The following is a 21,682-nucleotide window of genomic DNA, read 5'->3' on the forward strand; positions in this document are numbered from 1 at the left end:
ACCCTTCACTACCAAGCAAAAATTTATGCTTGGTAGGTAACATAACACATCTCTTGATTCTCTCTCTCCTATATATAATATTTTTATATTTTTAATATTTAATTATATATATATATATATATATTTATATATATATATATATATATATATATATATGAGAAATAGGTAATGTTCAAGCTAAAAATTTATGCTTGTTAGTGAGGTGACATAATCCTCTGCACTCATTCAAATGGTTGCATATCCTCATGCATTCGCTCAACAATGTGATGTATCCTATTGAATGAGGTGGAGGAAATTATGCCAATCACTACAGCACACAAATTTGTGCTTGTTACAAAGCATACTCATCTCTCTCTCTCTTCTCTCTATATATATATATATATATATATATATATAATATAATATATATATATATATATATATATATATATATATATATATATATAGTATATATAAGAGAGAGAGAGCGAGAGAGAGAGAGAGAAGAGAGGGAGCGATACTCATTTAAATACACCCCTTTTAAAATTTGATTTTTTTTTGCAAAATTCCCTTTCCTAACCTAGTTTCCATCAACACTAGATGAATGGCTCTTATCATGCCACATGGGTACCAAGTAAAATGGGTATGCTTAGTACTAAGCTTACCCATTTTTCTCATACACACAAACACACACCACACACACACACATAAACAATATGGTGAGATGGTTTGCTTTACATGAGATTGTCATTCTATACTGTTAATTTAAATTAATAATTAGATTTAAACTAATATGTTAATTAATTAAAAATATGTGGCCCCCACATTTATTTGATTTCCCTACCAAATCATCTGTAAGTTTTCTCATATTCTCCCTTTCACCTCCTCTTTTTCTTATTTGGGGTTAGGGCTAGGGTTAGGATTAGGGTACGGGTTTGGGTTTGGGTTAGTGGATTCAGGTTAAGGTTAGGGTTAGGGTTGGGGCTCTGGTTAGGGTTAGAGTTAGTGGGTTCAGGTTCGGGTTAGGATTAGGGTTAGTGTTCAGGTTTGGCTTTGGGTTAGGGCTGGGGTCAGGGTTAGGGTTAGTGAGTTTGGATTCAGGTTCGGATTCGGGTTTGGTTTAGGGTTCGGGTTAGAGTTAGGGTTAGAGAAATTTTGGCAGGGAAATCAAATAATTGTGGGGACCACATATCTTTAATTAATTAACTTATTAGTTTAAATCTAACCATTAATTTGAATCTAACGGTGTAGCAAATCATCTCACAATCTCATCCTATATATTCAGAGTTAGTCCCATGCTATCAACATGAATAAGAGGAAGAATGGATGAAGTGCTGTTATATCTTGTGTTGTTCTGAGCGGATATTAGATTATTAAATACATGTAACACCAATAAATTTCTTTGTTCTATTGTTTCTTTCCTAGTGTGAGCATTATGTGCCGAAACTCAACTGATGCATGAAGCTGTCATTAAAGCATCAGCATCGTTGAACCCCAGCTCAATATGCACACTCAAATCAGTTAGGTGCGCTCACTGTTCTTTTGTTAGACGCATTTTGATGGACAATCAAGTTTGTTGCTGGTTGCTTTGAGTATTATTCTTTTAGTACAGATTGGACTTGTATTATTGAGCGTCAAACTTTGAGGTGGGAAATGTGCTTTCTGTGGTGTGGTTCTGTAAAATTTTACAATGTACTAATCCTTACTCCATTGCACAAATAGGGGCCTAAAGAGTACTCTTGTTCAAGTAGTTTATCTTCTAATTATTCATATTATGCAACTGAAGATAATTGTCGTTACGACGTGTCATTTTCTCGATCCAAAGGTAATTTCTTCATCTTATTGTTTTATTTATTTTTTCCTTATTTTTGCCTATGCATTAGGAGTGCACAAAAATACACACATGAGAAAACATTGCATAAGTATCAGTGAAGATAATGATATAGATATAGTTACTAAAATCTATATCTAATAGGATATATTTACGAATACTGATATGTAGTAAAATATCTGGATCCTTATCTGAAATTGTGTGTGTGTAGTGTGTGTGCGCACATTCACACATAGGTCATACAGTTATAACTATTTTAATTCTTAGAATCATAGTTTGAGGTTAATTTTGATGATTAGGCTGATCTTAGTTTTTTTTCATATACAACAAACATATTAATGAACTCTCTTGTATCATAGAAGCTATAATTTTTTTTGATATTTATAGTTTTCTCATATTATATATATATATATATATATAAGTTAATGGATGGTTGTAATTAATCTTTGAGTGCAAATAAAAAATAAATGTAATTCATGGAGATATGATGAGCATTATATTTAGAATGGATCATAATCATTCACTAAATAAATCAACTCTTATTGTTAAAAATAGTGGTATTTTCACTACTTTTTGATAATGGAGATGACCCAAGTTCAAGAGCAACCCAAAATATAAACAAAACGTTGATCAACTTATTTTTACTTTTGAGTGAGTTTTAATGTATTCATAAACATGACCTTTTGGACGCAACTAAACAAACCGTTAAATAATTTTTGTTACATTAATATACATAGTTAATAAATTGGAAAAAAAGGTTAAAGTTTTTGCCGTGACTTTATATCGGACACGGGATCTGGCCATAAACTAATTTATACGTTGAAGAATTTCTTGTGATCCGAATAGTTGCAAATCTTAATATCATGGAGTACTTGGTCTGAGTTACATGTTTGATTAGGTCAATTAAATTATGTTAATTAGCTGCGTGACCACATGAAACTTCGAATACAAAAATAATTTCAAAAAGTTGTATATATTCTATTTCTCCTCCTTCACCTTGGACCGGTATCAGACGACCACTAGTAGAAAAACGATCAACCTAGACGGAAATTTCCGTCTAGGTTGATTGAAATTCCGTCTAGATTAGGGCATCTAGACGGAATTCCGTCTAGTTTGAGTGGTTTATTTTGCTTCCGTCTAGATTGATACAAACTAGACGGAATTCCGTCTATGTTGATCAATCTAGACGGAAGTCAACCTAGACGGAATAAAGAATTCCGTCTAGGTTGACAGACTAGACGGAATTCCGTCTAGTCTGTCAACCTAGATGAAAATTCCGTCTAGGTTGACAAACCAGACGGAATTCCGTCTGGTCTGTCAACCTAGACTGAATTTTCGTCTAGGTTGGTTTTTTACAACCTAGACGGAAATTCCGTCTAGGTTGACTCAATATAGACGGAATTCCGTCTAGATTGCTTTTTTTCAGGAAAAAAAAATTAATTAAAATTTGTATTTCCCTATACAATTACATTAATATTTGAATACATCCAGAAAATACTGTACACGCCACATTCAACCATCCAATCATAATCAAAATTCATAACAATTCCATTCAAAAACATCTATATAACCAAATCCAACACATTGTACAAATCCAACCATCCACTTCAAAATATACATCAATCAGTTCCGTCTAAAACACATCCAACAACATATATACTAACAATGCACATGACTAAGATATGAATATGCAGCTCCGGGTCAATTTTGTCAATCAGATACGCAGAGATACGTGCGACAAATGGCATAGCCTGGAAACTGCTTGTGGCTGCTCTCGTCGATGTAGATGGTGTGGAGGATGCTGTGGACGATCTGATGCTTATACCAGGTGAAGCTCCGACACCATGTAGAGGATATCTTCCTCTCCTATTATTAGGGAGAAATAAATATTAAACTTTGCTCTCAAATTCAATAATGGTAAACAAATATAAATAGTATGTAGTATTCAAATTGATTCGATTTTTCACCATCCTTACCTATTATGACCCATCAAGTTCTGTGTGAGATTGATGTTCTCATTTGCAGAAAGCATGTGAGGGTCCGGCTCGGTTTGTTCCTCCTCCTGCGACATGTACACAGATGCAGCCTCCTTGGATGCAGTCTCAAATCCCTCCTAAATCACATATTTATAGTTAATTCAAGATAATGACCATATTATTTGTGTTCTCGTTTCCTCGTAATGTTAACAAAATAGAATTAATAATACTACTAAAGATATGTATAAGTCTCACCACTAACTCGAGATTTGCCGTGATCTTATCCCGATTCCTCTCATCACCCCTATATTGTTCACGAAAAGTACCATATGCCGCTCTGGCCCTCAAGTGTATCGGCATTAATGATTTCCCCTGTCATATTATAAATTATGAGAATTCATAATCATACTAAACATTAAGATCTTTTAAATCTTTAAATGACATATACCGTATCTTGACAATAAACATCCTCCAGATTGGTGTAGGAGTGTGAGCCCAAGTGATGGTCATGCAGCTTCTTTCTTCTATTTTCTGACCCCTTCGTGGATTTATTCTTTAAAAAAAATTCTGTAAATATAAAATGAAATAATATCTTAAAATTATAAACTAAATTTCATGAAACTAACCTTGGCGGCATCGCTGTCCCAATACATGAATACATGAGGAGAGCCGTGAAATAAATCTCGTCAACTCGGTCATCGAGGTTTAAAAACCTCTGCCAGTCCTCCTCATACCTGTCATAGGTTTCATGTTTGATCTCATGCCTCCATTGTTTGAGGACTGCTTCAACCTTGACATTAAACACATAATTCCAAGCCCCCTCAAAGTCCTCAAGGCAGAAGCAGTCCTGTAGATTTACATACACATTTAGTAAGGATAATTTAATATCAATTACTAATTATTAATAAATGAAAATCTAAAACAATATGCACTTACCATAAGCGCAGTCCATATCGCCTCGCATGCGGTCCATGGTAATTCTCGAAAATGAAAATAAGGGTTGATAATGGTCGCTCTACGCACGAGAACCCCAATATATGCATTCAATCGGGTCGACCAAGGACCAACGGGCAAATTAGAACTATTCCACCTAATAATGCCCCTCATTCCTCTTGGCGGTTGTTTAGAATCAGGCTTACCTCCGCCACGTCGTCCCTCTATGCGATCCTTCTTAGCACCTACAATAATGACAACATGATAATATATCATATAATATACAAATGTGAAAATTAAAAGTATTTATATAATTTACCATTCGCTATCTCTCTTTCTTTTGCTGCGAGTGCAACAGCTTTCCTAGTCTCCAACATAGGAAGCATTTCCTGATACCTTCTCGCAGCACGTGGGTGGTACTTCCTTGAATCAGCCTTGGACTTATGAGAGTCCGGAGGTAAAGGTAAACTGAGAAAGTCCTGGGTCTTTGGCCGCAAGTCAGTATGGAATGTATATGATGGATATGTCGGGGTCCAAGTAGCACCTACATAAGAAAGAAGAATCAATAATATTAAATTTTAATTGACCATTATCAATTATTAAATATTTAATACCTGTGTCGGGGGATTGTTCTGGTGCTGCATCAGAACCGCCGGGTGATGAATATCCCGCATCTGCAACAAATGAACACTATGAGCTAGATAACTAAAAATTTATAAAATATATTAAATTATTAATTAATTTTTATACCTGCATCTGGAGAAGGTAGTGAATCATCAGCACCACTACCTGGCGTGATACTCCGTGATCGATCAGCCGACTGGTCAAAGAGCCTCCTAATACTCCTCATCTGCAAATATAATAAAGACAATTGTTAAGAAAAAATATATACATGCTCATGAGATATGTTGTGCAAATATAATAAAGACAATCGTTAAAGAAAAAATATATACATGCTCATGAGATATGTTGTTATGAAATGCATTATTGTTTTTATTATGATAAGAAAAAAGTCGATAATGTGGTGTAACATATATAGTTCATACCTACATCCAGCGCCACATTCTGTGCATAAGAGAATTCTTGCCAAACATCATCAGATGAACCAATTGGTTCAGCATAATTATCTTCACTTTCTTCAATATTTTTTTTCATTGTTATTAGGAAGAACAACAGATCTTTGCTCCTTGTACAAAACCACCTAATCAGACATGACATTTGGATCTTTCACATAGAAGCACTGATCAGCTTGTTCTGCGAAAATGAATTTCTCATCCGTATATACTTCTCGGTGAAGATTGACCAGTGTAAATCCATAATGATACTTTTGCTTTTTTGCAGGACACCATCGAACCTTGAACATCGTGTAAGTACATTGTTTTGGTTTACCAAACCCGTAAATTACCTCAACGATATCTTCTAATTGGCCATAATATAATATGTCAGCTAGAATTAGATTCTGATCTCTTATACTTGAAAAACATTCTTGAGCAAACAAGCCCATGACCCCACTGTTCTGAGTTACCCTCCTATCATCGGTCTCTAACGTTCGAAATTTATATCCATTCACCAAATGCTCATTATAACGTCTCACTTCGTGATAAGGACGTTGTGCATGAATAATAATTTCATCTGGTAATGTAGTATCGTCAAGAAGTGATTTTTCAACCTAAGACAAACAATTTGAGAATATTTAGGCGATGTTATATTATGAATGTTCAATAATTAATTGTAAAACACTTACATCAAATCTTAACCAATCAGAAAATTCTTTCTTATGTCTTTTCTGAATATTGTGCGCTGCATTCCTACCGGTTGTTTCATTCTTACGCTTCTCCAGATGTCGCCTATATAAACAATATATAAGTTTGTATTGATAAACTATATGTAAAATAAATATTTATCATCTATATTACAGATTTTATTTGTTACCTTCGATAGTCTTCGAACATATCAAGGTTTTCCAACACATATGCATGAATTTGATCTAAGAGAGATCTCAGGTATTTTTCACGCTTCCTCTCCTTTTGAGGTGCTTGAGATGTGATTTTCTTCTTACGCATGTAACGTGATGCAAACACAAAGCATTCGTTAGCCACGTATCCTTCAGCTATCGAGCCCTCGGGACGAGCTCGATTGCGAACATTGTTTTTCATGCAGCCCAAGTATCTTATAATCATAAAAGTTAATTATTAGCACGGTAATTTGAAAAACGCGTATACAATTAATAAATATACTGTGCCATCAAACTTAGCTGATAATTTTCTGTACTTATGACTCAAGGGCAACCACCTTCGATTAAACCAATAACAACTCTTTCGGCTATGTGGTAATTGAATAGCTTCAAATTCTGGACCACATACAGGACAAGCACACTTGCCATTCGTAGAGTACCCTGACAGATTAGCATAAGCTGGAAAATCATTAATCGTCTATAGTAGAATAGCACGTAATCTAAACGACTCTTTTAAATGGGCATCATATGCTAAAATACCCTCAAACCATAATTGTTTTAGCTTATCAATTAGAGGCTCTAAGTAGACATCAATATCATTTCCCGGAGCATACTTACCGGGTATCAGTAATGAAAGTATCATAAACGGCTGTTTCATACAAAGCAATGGAGGTAAATTATATGACATTAATACAACTGGCCACGTAGACCAGCCAGAGCTCATTACCCCAAATGGATTGAATCCGTCGCTTGATAGACCCAGTCTTACATTTCTGCAATCTTCGGCAAAACGAGGATAAATTTTATCAACATGCTTCCAAGCTAAAGCATCAGCAGGATGTCTCAATTTACCATCGTCTACTCGATCATCCTTATGCCACCTCATATTCTTTGCCGTTTCCTTGTTCATGTATAATCTTCGCAATCTAGGAGCCAATGGAAAATGTCGAAGCACTTTGACTGGAATTTTCTTCTGTGTTATCCCTGTCTCCGTTGTAATCCTTGTTGAAGAATTTGTGCGCTGTTTCCACCTAGAAACTCCACATGTCGGACACTCTTGAAGGTCTTTATTGGCTTTGTGGTACAAAATACAATCATTCGGACATGCATCAATCTTATTATAATCAAGACCCAGAGCAGAGACAATCTTCTCAGCTTGATAAGTTGTTTGGGGTATGCTATTCACTCCTCCAGGTATTACAGTTCGAAGCAAATCAAGAAGCATTTCAAAATAATTATCTGACATACCGCTAAGTGTCTTAATATGAAGGAGTTTCAGCATAAATGAAAATCTAGAGTACTCGGTACATCCCTCATATAAGTCCTTTTCACTATCTTCTAGTAGCTCCATTATTCGCTTTATTTCTGCGGATGAATGCATATCATTAATATTTTCGACACTTGCGACACCTCCTACCTCTTTAGCCTCAACTTCGTTATCATCTTCACTTTTGTCTCCAATATCATCCTCGACATTATCATCAACATCATATTCTGTAGGTCGAGGAAAAATATCATTCAACAATGTTTCTGTGTTATCTATTCGTTGGCCATCAGACGTACCAACATGCATATTTGGATCCTCATCTTCAGTGATACCCTCCCCATGCCAGTTCCAGTATTTATATTTCTCATCAAAACCTGATTTTATTAGGTGAATCCTTATATCATTTCTATTCAGCAGCTTCAAATTCCTACACCTACAACAAGGACAGTACATAGCACCGCTTCTTAAATTTCTCGGATTCATTTCCGCATAACGCATGAAGGCTTCACATCCCTCCTTGTATCGTGTGTCGTGAAATCTACGATACCTAGGGATATCTATCCATGACTTGTCAGGAATTATCCTCATCTGTAAATTATATATAAATATTAAATACGATTAGTCTCACAACTACTAATACATCCATTACTCTTATACATTCAACACACATCAAACATACGTTCATATATCATTTAACAATATGAATATTTATCTACATAACATATATATAAAACATACGTAAAAACTAATTACACTAATCTTGCGGCTGTCATAGGAAGGCTTTTATCCATTAAGAATATAGTAGTACTTACATCCAACTTCATATACTTTGTATAATTTCATTTCTTGAAAATTTCGGTAGCACCTACCCGTTGTTCTCCCTATACACTGTGCGGATGTTATTATGCATATCAGTAATAACCCAAAACGCAGAACAACATACGCTTATTGTACACGGAGAACAACAAATAGGTGCTGCCAAAACTTTTAAGAATGAAAATATACAAAGTATACAAAGTTGGATGTATGCACTACTATATTCCTAACCCGTCCGAGAAGGACAGATCCAATAATTACAAATTTCAGTACCAATTTTTTATTCCTATAATATAAAATAAACGCTCATTTTTGAGAGAAAATTTCGTCTCCTACCCAAATCTGAGTCGTATATCATATATTATAAGTCCAAATAATTGGATGTAATTATTAGACGGAAGTCTAGGGATAACATTATTTTTTTATTCACCTAAATTGGATTATAACACATTATAAAAATTTATAATGTGTTATATATCACTCTCTTTTTTAAAAAAAAATTATTTCACATATTTTTACATCACAAACTTAAATAATCACACATACTTATAGCACGAATGAAACTTAAATGAGTTAGGGTTTATAAGTGTTTAAACAAAATATGATTACTGGTGTTGTTCAAATGAATTAACATGTAGTTAAGTTAGGGTTTTCAGAATTGAACTCGTTTACTTGATCTTTAACAAAATCTTATTTGGCCTTATTCTATCATATTAGATTTCTCTCTTCTATTTTTCCTTCCACGTTCTGTTTTGCAAATTTGAACATGGGAGCAGGGCCGGCCCCAGGGGCAGGCGGGAGAGGCCTGCGCCTAGGGCCCCCAAAAAACAGGGGCCCCCATGTAATTATATATATATATATATATGGAAATTGGAAAAGTAAGAGGATTTTTATGCAAAAGTGTTAGAGGCTATAAATACAAAAACGAAAAACCCTTGGTCTCTCCGATTTCCGAAGTGGCCGTCTGATCGCCGACCTCTCTTCTTCTTCTCTGATTCTCTCTGAAGTGACGTTTCTTCTTCCCGACTCCGTCCGGACCGTCTGCCTTCCGCTCCTCCGCCGTCGAACTCCACGACGCCGCCTCCGGCGACTCCCTCCACGGCTCCACCCCTCCCACCAGCAAGGCAAACGCGACGTCGCGACCTCGGTGCCTCGCCGCCAGCGCCTCCTCTGGTCGGCGACTCCGTCAAGGTTACAACTTACAAGGTATATAACTATATAAGTATATTTGAATAATTGAATATTTCTATAATTCTATACACTGCCTTTTACATGGTTAAACATAGTTTACTGTTTATTTCCCGCAGAACCACAGCTCCGCAGAATAATGGCAACAGCATGATATCTTTGTTTAATAATTGTTTCATCACTTCATGATTTAATAATATTTTTGCTTTGTTATTGATTCTATACAGCAAGAATATGTGCATATTATTAACATACATACATGAATTAGTTGTATAAACAAAGTATGAATCTGTGTATAACATATATGAAATTATGAATCAGACTATACTTAGTATATTTGCTGATTAGTGATTAATCAATTGAAACAAGAAACCATAATATGCATACAGGCTATATAATCAAAGTGCGGTACATGAACAATGAAAATCAGTAGCTAGTGATCCATACTTCAAATGATTGCATCGTGTCCCAAAAAATTCTTTAAGTCCAAACTTTGTTGTTGTCTATTGAATAGGAAGAAGAGATAAAAGTGCATCTTTTAGGATTCGGGCGTGTTGATCTGAAATTTGTTTGAAGTTAAACTATTCAAATTTCAAGGTAATTTTATAACTTTATAAATTATAATATTTGTTGATCTTATGTATTTTAGTATTTGTATATAATTTTTTATTGATCTAAAATTTGCATTATTGATTGATCATATTTTTCAGCGTTCATCATGCTTCCTAGAAAGTATAGTTCTGGACATGAAAAAAGAAAAAAGAAACAAAAATTGGAAAAATTGGAAAAGTCTCAAGCAGGAGCGTTGGATAAGTTTTTTAGTAGTAGACATACAGAGCATGATAACGAAGAACATAATAGTGAAGAAAATCAAAATGAAGAACAGAAAAATGATATGAATATTGAAGAACCTACTGAACACAATATGAATATTGAAGAACCTGCAGAAGATGATAGAAACATTGAGGAACCTACTCAACTTAGGATTGAGAGTTATTGAAGAACCTGCAGAAGATGATAGAAACATTGAGGAACCTACTCAACTTAGGATTGAGAGTGTCAATAAAAACATGAATGTTGACGATCCAGCAAATTGGGGCAATATTGATCAAAAATTAAGAGATCTTTTAGTAGAAAGAGGACCCAAAAGAGTTGTTATTGATTTTCCTAAAGATATTGAAGGCAGACATTTTTCTTCCGCTCATTACACTCGACAATGGTTAAATGGAGAGAAACATGATAGGAGATGGCTAATATATTCAACTTCTTTGAATGTGGTATTTTGCTTTTGTTGCAAATTATTTAGAAAAGATGGAAACAAGAATCAAAAGGGTTCTTTGGTTAATGAAGGATTTAAAAATTGGAAGAATCTTAGTCATAGACTTCAAAGTCATGAAGGGAGTAGTGAGCACATAAGTTGCATGAGAAGTTGGATTGAATTGGAAATGAGATTGCGTAGTATTGAAACAATTGATAAAAGTGTGCAAGAAATATTAAACAAAGAGAGAGAACATTGGAGACAAGTATTATTAAGAATAGTTGCTGTTGTAAAAACACTTGCTAAAAATGGTTTAGCATTTCGCGGGGATAATGAGAAGATTTATCAAGAGAACAATGGAAATTTTTTAAGTTTAATTGAAATGATTGCCGAATTTGATTCGGTAATGAAAGAGCATATTCAAATGATTGCCGAATTTGATCCGGTAATGAAAGAGCATATTCGACGTTATCAAAGTGGTGAATCTCATAAGCATTATCTCAGTCATAAAATTCAAAATGAACTGATAGGAATGTTAGCGGGAGAGATTAAACATACAATGATCAAAATAATTAAAGAAGCAAAATATTTTGCTGTTATACTAGATTGTACTCCAGATATAAGCCATGAAGAACAAATGACTCTTATATATAGTAGTGTGTGGCATGTTTCAGAATTGTCGTAAAGGTAGAAGAGCTTCTTCTAGAATTTCTTAGGTCGTATGATTACGTTCAGGACTAGGACTTTTAGCAACTTGAAGATGTATTAAGATTCTGGAAACTTGACATTTTCTAATGTAAGAGGACAAGGGTGAATGACAATGGGATCTAATATAGAAGGAAAAATCATAAAGGTGTGCGAGAAAAGACTCTCGCGAAGTAAATCGCTTAGAGGCATTCTATACTCCATGTGCGTTGGCACTAGTCTTAAACATCGCACTTTGGCGATATAGGGGCAAAGCTCTTGTCCGAAAGCTATACTGCTTTGTTTTGGAGCTTGATACAACGTTCTAATATACTTTGTTTTCATCATTCTACTAAAGCGGTGGGGTATTCAAAGAACATGTTTCTGGTCTCAGCACTTAAGCCATTGTGCACAAACAACGTGGGAAAGTACAGTAAAGTTAAGAGCAGTAAGATTTTCAAGCTACAGAAATAAGAAGATGCTTATATTCATTTGGCAAGTATCGATTGAGAGTCCAAAAATAAAGGTAAGCTGAGTCCTTGCAACAATGAAATGGAGAATTTGACGTTCTTATTGGGTTAATGATTGTTTGGCCCAATTTAATTATTTGCTGGTTAATTGCTGTTTAGGCAAATTTTGCAAAAGGAAGACATGGCAATTGATATTGCCTATAGATCATTGAATGGGACTTATATTATTTTTGAAAAGTACAGAAACATGGATTAAGGAGGCCATTACTGAAGCCTAAAAATGGTATGCATCTGCAATGGAAATTGAAGACTTATATGTTTCGTGAAAGGCGTACATTTCGCAGATAGAGACAACTTTTGGAAAAGTGCTACCGAAGAGTACAATATTATCTCCTAAGAATCATTTAGAGTTAAATACTTTCTATATATAGTGGATCAAGCCTATTTCTTCTCTAAGAGTTAGGTTTTGAACAATTTTCGGCATTATGAAGAAGTCTTTGGTTTTATTTGATTTGAACGAAACTTCAGCATTGTTGATGATGCTAGTTTGAAAGCTTTATTGTGTGAAACTTGAAGAATCTTTAAAGCATGACAGTTATTTTGGATATTGATGGCGAAGATTTATTTTTTAGAGTTGAAACTTTGAGAGAATACTTACCAAAAGAAACAAAAGCAATTGACGTGCTGATTATTTGAAGAAATTGGATGCGTACTTTCCAAATGCTTGGATTGCCGTACAGAATATTGTTGACCATACCTGTTTACTTGTTGCCTCTGCAGAAAGAAGCTTTCAAAGTTTAAAATTGAGGCAATCTTTATCTTCGATCAAACTATGTCACAAGAAAGATTGAATGGCTTTAGCTTTTATTGTTCAATTGAGAAAATATAGGCTGAGAAACGTTGATTAACAAGTTTTAATAATGATTTTGCCATCTAAAAATGCAAGAAGAGGCTTCATTAAAGTGATTACTTCTATTGGTTCATGCGATCTTGTTTTTGCGGAATGAGAGTCGTATAGGTGTGATTTGTAGGCGCTTTGGCGCAGGGTGGGTAGCTTTAGGAGAACTAACAGTGTGTTTGAGCCTTGAGTGTTAGGTTATTAACATCTCTTGTATGTAGGCAACCCTAAAGTTACTTTGGGTGCCCAACAGCTTTATTAAAAAAAAATCTTTGAATTATAGGGAGGGCCCTTTAGGATTTTTGTTCAACTGTTTTTGCCTGGGCCGCCGCGACATTCTCAGGACGGGCGGCCCTGGGAGCGGAGGGACGGAACGGGGGTCTGCGACGGGGGGAGGAAGGGGGAGTGAGGCTGCGAGAGGGGAGGAGGGGCGGCGAGAAGCGTGGATGGCTGTCGAGGAGAGGGGGGAGGGGGTTGGTCCGGAAGGGGGGAGTGGGAGGGGGAAGGAGGGGTGGTCGAATGAGGGTAGAGGTGCGGAGCGTGCCCGAGGGGGCGGGGGGCCGTCGGGGGGGTCGGGAGGGGGGTCGGGAGGGGGGTCGGGAGGGGGGAAGTGGGGGGGAGGAGAGTAAGAGAAAGAGAGAGATTTGGGGGGGGGGGCTGACTAGGGCATTAAATTGCCCTAGGCAACCTAGACGGAATTTCCGTCTAGGTTGATTAGTCAACCTAGACGGAATTTCCGTCTAGGTTGAGGCAACCTAGACGGAATTTCCGTCTAGGTTGACCTTTCCGTCTAGATTGACAAACTAGACGGAAATTTCCGTCTAGTTTGATTCAACCTAGACGGAACAAACTAGACGGAATTAGTTCCGTCTAGTTTGACTCAAACTAGACGGAAAATAATTCCGTCTAGTTTGTTCCGTCTAGGTTACTCGTTTTTCTACTAGTGTATAATAAGTATGGGTAGGGCTATAATACACCTAAGGTATAACTAGGTTAGTTACACCTATCTTTAAGAATACATGTTTGACCATCGATATTAACGATCAATACCATTCATTGTGATCTACATGTCACAAATGAGCATGGATAAAAAATCATGTGGTTTGAGAAGTTTTATCCTATAATTCAAGCAACTCAAAATAATGAGCAATTTTAGACCGTTACAAACCATTCAGTTCTAGGTCATTAGATGTACAAACTAGAAAAATCTTATCTATATAGTTTTTGGTCTTTGTAAAGTTTTAACACATAAATCACAATAAACGATGTTAATCGTTAATATTTACACTCAAACATGTAATTTTATAAGTAGGTGTAAACACCTAGATTTATTATAACCCTACCCAATAAGTATTATATCCATGCCTTGAACTGTGTGCGCTCAGCACTCTTACTACGCATTCCTCAGAAAACAAGCGGTATATAGTACGGCCGCGCTTCGTCAAACAACCAACTCATCCTCCGAGCATCGTTCTCGGTTCAGCCAACAGCCCACGTGTTCTCCCCATGAAAATACCCTGTACTCCACGTGTAAGTCGCTGACAAGTTACTCCTCCATTGAATTCTTCTACCGTTCCTACTCATCTAAAAAATATCACCCATATACTGATATACACCACGGCTTTTGGGGTTTGTGCATGTATTCCCCTCAAGTCCTCTATATTTGCAGGTTTATTCCCCAGCTTTTGATATTTACATTGTCGCGTTTTAAGCATTAAGATTTCAGTAATTTTCATTAAGATTGTAACACTTTAAAACTAAAATTTTTAAGTGAAATAAGTAGAGAAGCTCGAGGCGAGAGAAATCAGAACAATTTAAAATTTATTTAGAAAACTAAAATTATTAAGTAAAGTGAGTAGAAGAGCTCAACAAACGTGAGAGAAAATACTAAAGATGTAAGGGGGTAAATAGAGAAAACACGAGGGGAACAACCGAGGTTAAATAATAATAATAATAATAATAATAATAAAGCCTAAAACGGAATAAAAATGGGCAAGAGCGAATACTATTGGGCAAAATCAAGAAGCTCCGACTGGACCCCACGCGACCAGCCCTCATCCCCATCATCAACCCTCCAATTATTGCTTCTGTGCGCTCGCTGGCACCAGGGCCCCCTCCCTCGCCCATATTAAATAATAATAATAATAATAATAATAATAACAATATCTCTCGAAAATTTCCACTTCCGAAAAAGGGTGGGGGAGAAAAGCAAAAAAAAGAAAAAAAAAAAATGTCCACCGCCATCCTGCGCCGTTCTCACGCTGCTCTCCTCGCATTCTCGCCCTCGCCAACGAGCACCGCACGAACGCCGCGTGCGACGTCCTCCGATCCCACGCCTCCCCGTCGGCCTCCTCCCGAGGAACATCAGGGACTTCAGCATCGACACTGCCGCAGTTCAGCCTCGCCATCGACGAGCCCTGCACCGCCACGTTCGAGACCAAGATCCACTACAACTCCTCCTCTCCGGCACCATCAGCTACGGCCAGATCGCTCCTCCGCGCGTCTCCGCCCGAGGCTCTTCCTCTGTTCCCCGTCACGAGATCCGCGTCGACGTCCCAGCTCCGGCCTCATCTACTTCGACGTCGGCCGTCATTTACAAGCAGTTCTCGCTGTCGCTCTTCGAGTCGCCCCGACTGCGTCCCGGCGGCGCGCGGCGGCCCCCGGAAGGCGCTCGCATTGCCAACTCGTCTCGGGGTCCGGATCCGATGCGCTGAGCTGTTTGGTGTTGTTGTGTGATAGATTTGATTTGTGTGCTGATGTTTGGTACGATTTGGTTCGATCGCAGAGCGAATCGGGGAAGCCGAGATACGAACTGGACCAGGCGGATGAGCAGCGGTACGTGCTCTGATTAAATATTGCTTTTTTATTTTATTATTTTGTTTTTTTGAGGGGATTGTTGATGATCGAGGTGGGGGATCGTCCGGATTTGTTGAGCGGAAGGGGGGTTGAGTCTGTAAAATGCGGCGATTTGTTCTTCCTGTCCATAACTATGTTTTGTTTTGATTTGAAACACGGTGGATGGTTGTCGAGGCAAATTTAGTACCACGTTTTATATGGGAATTTATATTTGTTCTTACTGAAATTAGTGTTACCTGTCGAAAGTTTTTTTTTTTCGGTGTGCGTACGTGATTTTTTTTTTTTTTTTTTGTTGGGGAATTAATTGATGGCGTGAGCTGTTGTGAGAATTCCCTATCCAACATTGAAGAGCTAACGCGGGCGCGGAGTCTCGTCCGTTCGATCGTATCGCTGAATTTATTGTCGATGTGAGTAGGGCGAGGGGCTCCCTCTGATCCGATCACGATCACTGCTGTGCTATCGGAAAAATCACGAAGAAGCGAGATCGTTTGCGATGACGCGCTTTTTCTCTTTGAGGGAGCTGTGTCCGTATCGGATGAATATTTGACACGGCCCTCACAGATGCCTATGTTCTTTTGGGGGCTTTGAGTGTGGAGCGAGTACAATGTCAGTTTTATGAATTAGTTCCGTTCTTGAAGAGTATTTGATACGCCGGTAGAAAGTTCGTTTACCTGTAGAATCCGCGAAGAATTTGTATCTGTGCTTTCCTGAGACAGAAAAGCATATAGAATGTAACCAGAAGATTTAAGGTTATCGCACCGCGGTGAAAAAACCTCCTCTCTTCTCAAAGGTAATGAAAGACAACAGGAGGGGAATAAACCCACGTCTTTGGACGGTATTAACCTCTGTCATCAAAAGACAAATCGAGGAACAAAGTTCAGCTGTATCGGGAACAAGCGAGCATGTGACGAATCAAAAACCACGGTTTCAGCTGCGTGGTTTGGTAGCTGTTGTCTTCTGAACCGTTTGGGTTCTCTGCAAAAGCTCAATCAATGGAGCGGACAGCAGAGGGCTTATCTTTAATCTTGGATTGGAGCAGGGGGTAGAAGGATAAGATCTCCATGGTTCTGTTTTCTCCAGTGCTTTGACGAGTAGCTTGTCCGGTAACGTTTCCCGAAAACGTAGAATCATACAAAAAGCACTGCTGACGCTTTGCCGTCCTGGATTCACCAAATGTGTAGACTGTAAAAGAGGTTTGTCAGTGCGTTAGTTGTTTCAGAAAACAGGTGCTACTTGAACAAAAAGGTCAGTTGAGCTCCCTGTAAGTATCGGTTAAATATTATTTGACTCCTCAAAAGCAATCGCCGGGAACTCCATACCTCTGTCGTCAACCCCGGGTCCTTTTTTACAATATTCCATTATATTTTTGCTGACGTGATGACATGATTATGCCACTTTAATAGGAGGATTTTTCAAAATCATCCGTTTTTGAAATTTATTTTCAAAAAACATCTCATTTCAACCTTAATTTTAAAAACCGGCCTAGTTGGATGAAACTGGGTCGGTTTTTAAAAAAAAAATTTCCAAACTTCACGGGAGTTGAACTCCCGTGACTTCACGGGAGTTGAACTCCCTTGAAGTTTGGGAATCTTTTTTTTTTTTCAAAAACCGATCCAGTTTTAACCAATTGGGTCGGTTTTTGAAATTAAAGTTGAAATGGGTCGTTTTTTGAAATTAAGGTTGAAATGGGTCGTTTTTTAAAAATAAATTTTAAAAGTGAATGGTTTTGAAAATTTGTCCCACTTTAATAAGGACGCTTGCGTTGGGAGTTCAAATGGTGACGAGGTCCGGTGGTTAGTTTGAAACTAGGGGCTGGGTACGCGCTATACCGATCTTGATTGTATTTCTGTTGTCCAAATTAAGCACTATCCGAGCCAACGACCTACACATTTGTTTTTATTTTCCTTCTCGATCCAGAAACTTCAACCTTTTGCTTCTAATTAATGTCACTTCCTTCTCCTCTTCAATCCGAACAAACAAAAATAACATCAACCTCATAAACGGCCAAAATGGACGCAACATCTCAACCACAATCCAGAGACAAAAGACTGAAAGGCGCAAAACTATTACCTACTAATTAACCTACCTCCGGCCTTTTCTCTCCGCTCCTCATGGCGCTTTCCAAATACTCAGCCAAATAATCAAGCAGTAAAAAAGCATATTAAGGCATAATTTGTTGGAATCATGACATACAACGCAGCGGAAAAAACATATCATGACTGTTAATCAAAATTGATTAAAAACTAGAAGAATACCTGAAACGCTTTCCGAGTTTCTATAATAATCTGTTCCGAGATCAATCCGAAATAGCTTCCTCAAGAGAAAAAGCCTCCAATTGAAATTCACCTGTCACCGTAGAGGAGCAATACTAAGAGATAGGTTCTCAAAAATCTATTTCTTCATATTATCTTCATAAGATTTTCAATCTCATCTATATCCTCTCATAAGGCTACATATGAACCCTATTTATAGGATTATACTAGTCTTAGAGATTTTAACTTTAAACACTACATATGAACCCTATTTATAGGATTATACTAGTCTTAGAGATTTTAACTTTAAACAATTCATAATTATTTAGAACTCTATCCATAACAATTGAAGATAGAATAGATTTGTAAACCTATTAAGAGTTGTAAACCCATTAAACTTCTCCTTCAACCCATGAAGGAGGTTTTTAGGTCTAGGGTTTTTGCTAGGGTTTGGGGCCGCCTGTGACTCTCTCGAAGAGAGCCCGCCAGAGGCGACGTCAACGCCTTGCGCGGCAATTCGCCAAAGCAATAGAGTCCACGGACGGGGTCCGCTACAACACGGATCTGAAGAATAGGAGAGGCAAACAGCCTCAACAACTGAAGAATGGCGGTTCGGGGCCGCCGCCGCCACCCATGGCCGGTGGCGGGTTGTCCGGCGGGTGGCCGGCCACCGTCGGGGATGGCAAAGGTTTTTTTTTAATAAAGAACCCAATTAGATCACATCTAATCAAATTAAATAACCAAAATACTTGATCTAATCAAAGAACCATAATCATGATCATATCAAAAAACTTCAATTGATCTTTATCAAAAAAAAAAAAATTCTCGGATGAACAGTAACCCGTGGACAGTATTCACCGATGAACAGTGTCGACCACTAATTTTGATCTTAATCAAAATTTAATTTAATCCAATCAAATAATCATAACCCTTGAACAACAACACCATATTTTGATCTAATTAAACTTTTAATTTAATCTAATTAATTTCAGTTTAACAAATTAAACTGAGATGAATAGTAACCCGATGAATTTAATTTAATCTAATTAATTTCAGTTTAACAAATTAAACTGAGATGAATAGTAACCCGATGAACAGTAACCGCGGTAGATGAACAGCGCCCCGACCGATGAACATTGTTCCCGACAGTTGAACAGTGGCGCCGGCTATGAACAGTATTCTAGGCAGATGAACGGTACCCAAAATTTCCAATCAATTTTTTTAATTTAATCCAATTAAATAATTTGAAAATAGATCAAAATAAGATAATTTAATCCGATTAAATTATTACAAATTAGATTCTAAACCCGCTCTGATACCATCTGTTAGAATCATGACATACAACGCAGCGGAAAAAACATATCATGACTATTAATCAAAATTGATTAAAAACTAGAAGAATACCTGAAACGCTTTCCGAGTTTCTATAATAATTTGTCCCGAGATCAATCCGAAATAGCTTCCTCAAGAGAAAAAGCCTTCAATTGAAATCCACCGGTCACCGTAGATGAGCAATACTAAGAGATAGGTAAACTAAAATTTCCTTCTTCTTGAAGGGGCAGTTAGTTAGGTGCATTTTAGCGGGCGATTTTTCTCCCGCTATTGTGCGCCACTACCTGGATCTTGTATGAAGAAGAAGAAGAATGGAAACAAGAGGATCGTCGATGCTACATTAAGGGATTCGATCTTTGTCTATCCTTCTTCATCCTCTGTGGGTGCTGCTGAGGGATCTGAGGGATCAATGGAGACAAATGAAGCTAAGGAAAGCAATGAAACAGTAAAGGAGTTACGAGCTTCTTCCATAGCATTAATGGATATGGAAAGCACTGGACCTAAGGGAGCTAAGAAGAAAATGCTAATGGAGGAGGTCCTGACTAAAACAAGGTTAATTTCTGAACCAGGCCTGCTCAGATCTGGTCTAGTTCCTGCTCGTCAGCTAGGTGAGACTCCTAATTCATCCTCTTGGGCTGATGAAATGGAACAAGAGTTGATTAATGAATTAAATGAATCAAATGAATCAACGGGGATGATTGATGATGAAATTGAGATTGTTACCCCTTTTGTTGCTCAATCTACAAATGAGAGGATAAGGGCTGAGAATTTTGAGATTTCTTCCCCTTCTTTTGAAAAAGGGGATAGATCTGGAAAACTCAATCTGGAAGGAGAGGGGAAAAGCAATATAAAGGAATCAGCTCAGGGTGAAGAGCTTAACAAAGAGGGGACTAAGAAATCTTTTGTGGGTCTATTTGCAGATAATAGGAAACCAGGTAAATGACTTGCTCTCAATTTTATTTCAGCCTCTCCCTCTGCTGTTGTTTCTTTCACTGCTGAAGAATGGAGAGAGGGTGAAGATTATTGGAAGTATTCCTTAATTGGACACGTTATAGGGCTGAATGTAAAGTTCAGATCTATGGAATCATATATAAGCAAAGTTTGGGGTAGAATATCAATTCCTATGATTTCTTTGCTCAAGCAAGGGGTCTTTCTATTTGATTTTCAATCTGAACAACAGATGAGGGAGGTGTTGGAAGCTGGGCCTTGGTTCTTTGGCTCTAGGCCTTTGATGCTAAAGTCATGGTCTATTGAAGTTGAAATGGAGAATATCCAAGACTGTTCTTATCCAATGTGGATTCAGCTCCCAAATCTGAAACTCAATTTGTGGAGTACTACAGGAATTAGCAAAATCTCTAGTTTAATTGGACGTCCTATAACAACTGATATGCTTACTGCTACTAGACAGAGACTGAGCTATGCTAGAGTATTAATTGAGGTGCAATTACCCCTGAAGGATCCTCTGCCAGACCTAGTTGAGTTTCAAGGGCCAGATGAGAAAAAAATACAGTCAAAGGGTTATCTATGAACTCAAGCCTAGGTGGTGTTTAAACTGCAACATTATTGGCCATGAAACTGAAAATTGTAGAAGGCAAAAGGTCAAGAAAATGTGGGTTCCAGTCAATAGAATGAAAAAAAATTGATGAACATGCACAAGAAAAAGGTGCACTGCCAGAAAATTCTATAACTGTGCATGTTTTGATTGTCCGACTATAGATGCATCTGGGGGGAAACATGCACAAATAGTATCTGAGACTAATAAGAGAATTGATGCTGGGAAAAGTATACAACAAGTACCACCTGATAAAAGACAAACTTATGTCAACTCTACTGTACCTGTGAAACATGCACAGGCCATGATGTCTGATATTCAGAGTATAAGACTTGGGAGTTCTGGACTATCAACATTTCATCAATTTTCTTCCCTAACAGTCAATGCTTCTGGGTTTACAAGTGTCAATAGGACAAATGTAGCAAGAAGAGTATTA

General features: G+C 37.4%; 1 protein-coding gene and 1 long non-coding RNA gene across 2 annotated transcripts; one reads left to right on the forward strand and one right to left on the reverse strand.

The window, feature by feature from the left end:
* Positions 3,855-4,266, reverse strand: LOC109836053. Its single transcript, XR_002245804.1, has 3 exons — positions 4,235-4,266; positions 4,042-4,158; positions 3,855-3,923 (listed from the first exon to the last, which is right to left on the reverse strand). It is a non-coding gene; the product is annotated as an uncharacterized LOC109836053 (long non-coding RNA).
* Positions 10,895-11,887, forward strand: LOC109838851 (zinc finger MYM-type protein 1-like). The gene has a single exon (XM_020407281.1). It carries the CDS (start codon positions 10,895-10,897, stop codon positions 11,885-11,887), a length of 993 nt encoding a protein of 330 aa, XP_020262870.1.

Source organism: Asparagus officinalis, chromosome 4, assembly GCF_001876935.1.
Source record: "Asparagus officinalis chromosome 4, Aspof.V1, whole genome shotgun sequence".
NCBI classification, from domain to species: Eukaryota; Viridiplantae; Streptophyta; class Magnoliopsida; order Asparagales; family Asparagaceae; genus Asparagus; species Asparagus officinalis.

Coding starts and splice junctions, on each gene's coding strand:
- LOC109838851 (XM_020407281.1), top strand. CDS start 10,895: ATGATAGAAACATTGAGGAACCTACTCAACTTAGGATTGAGAGTTATT.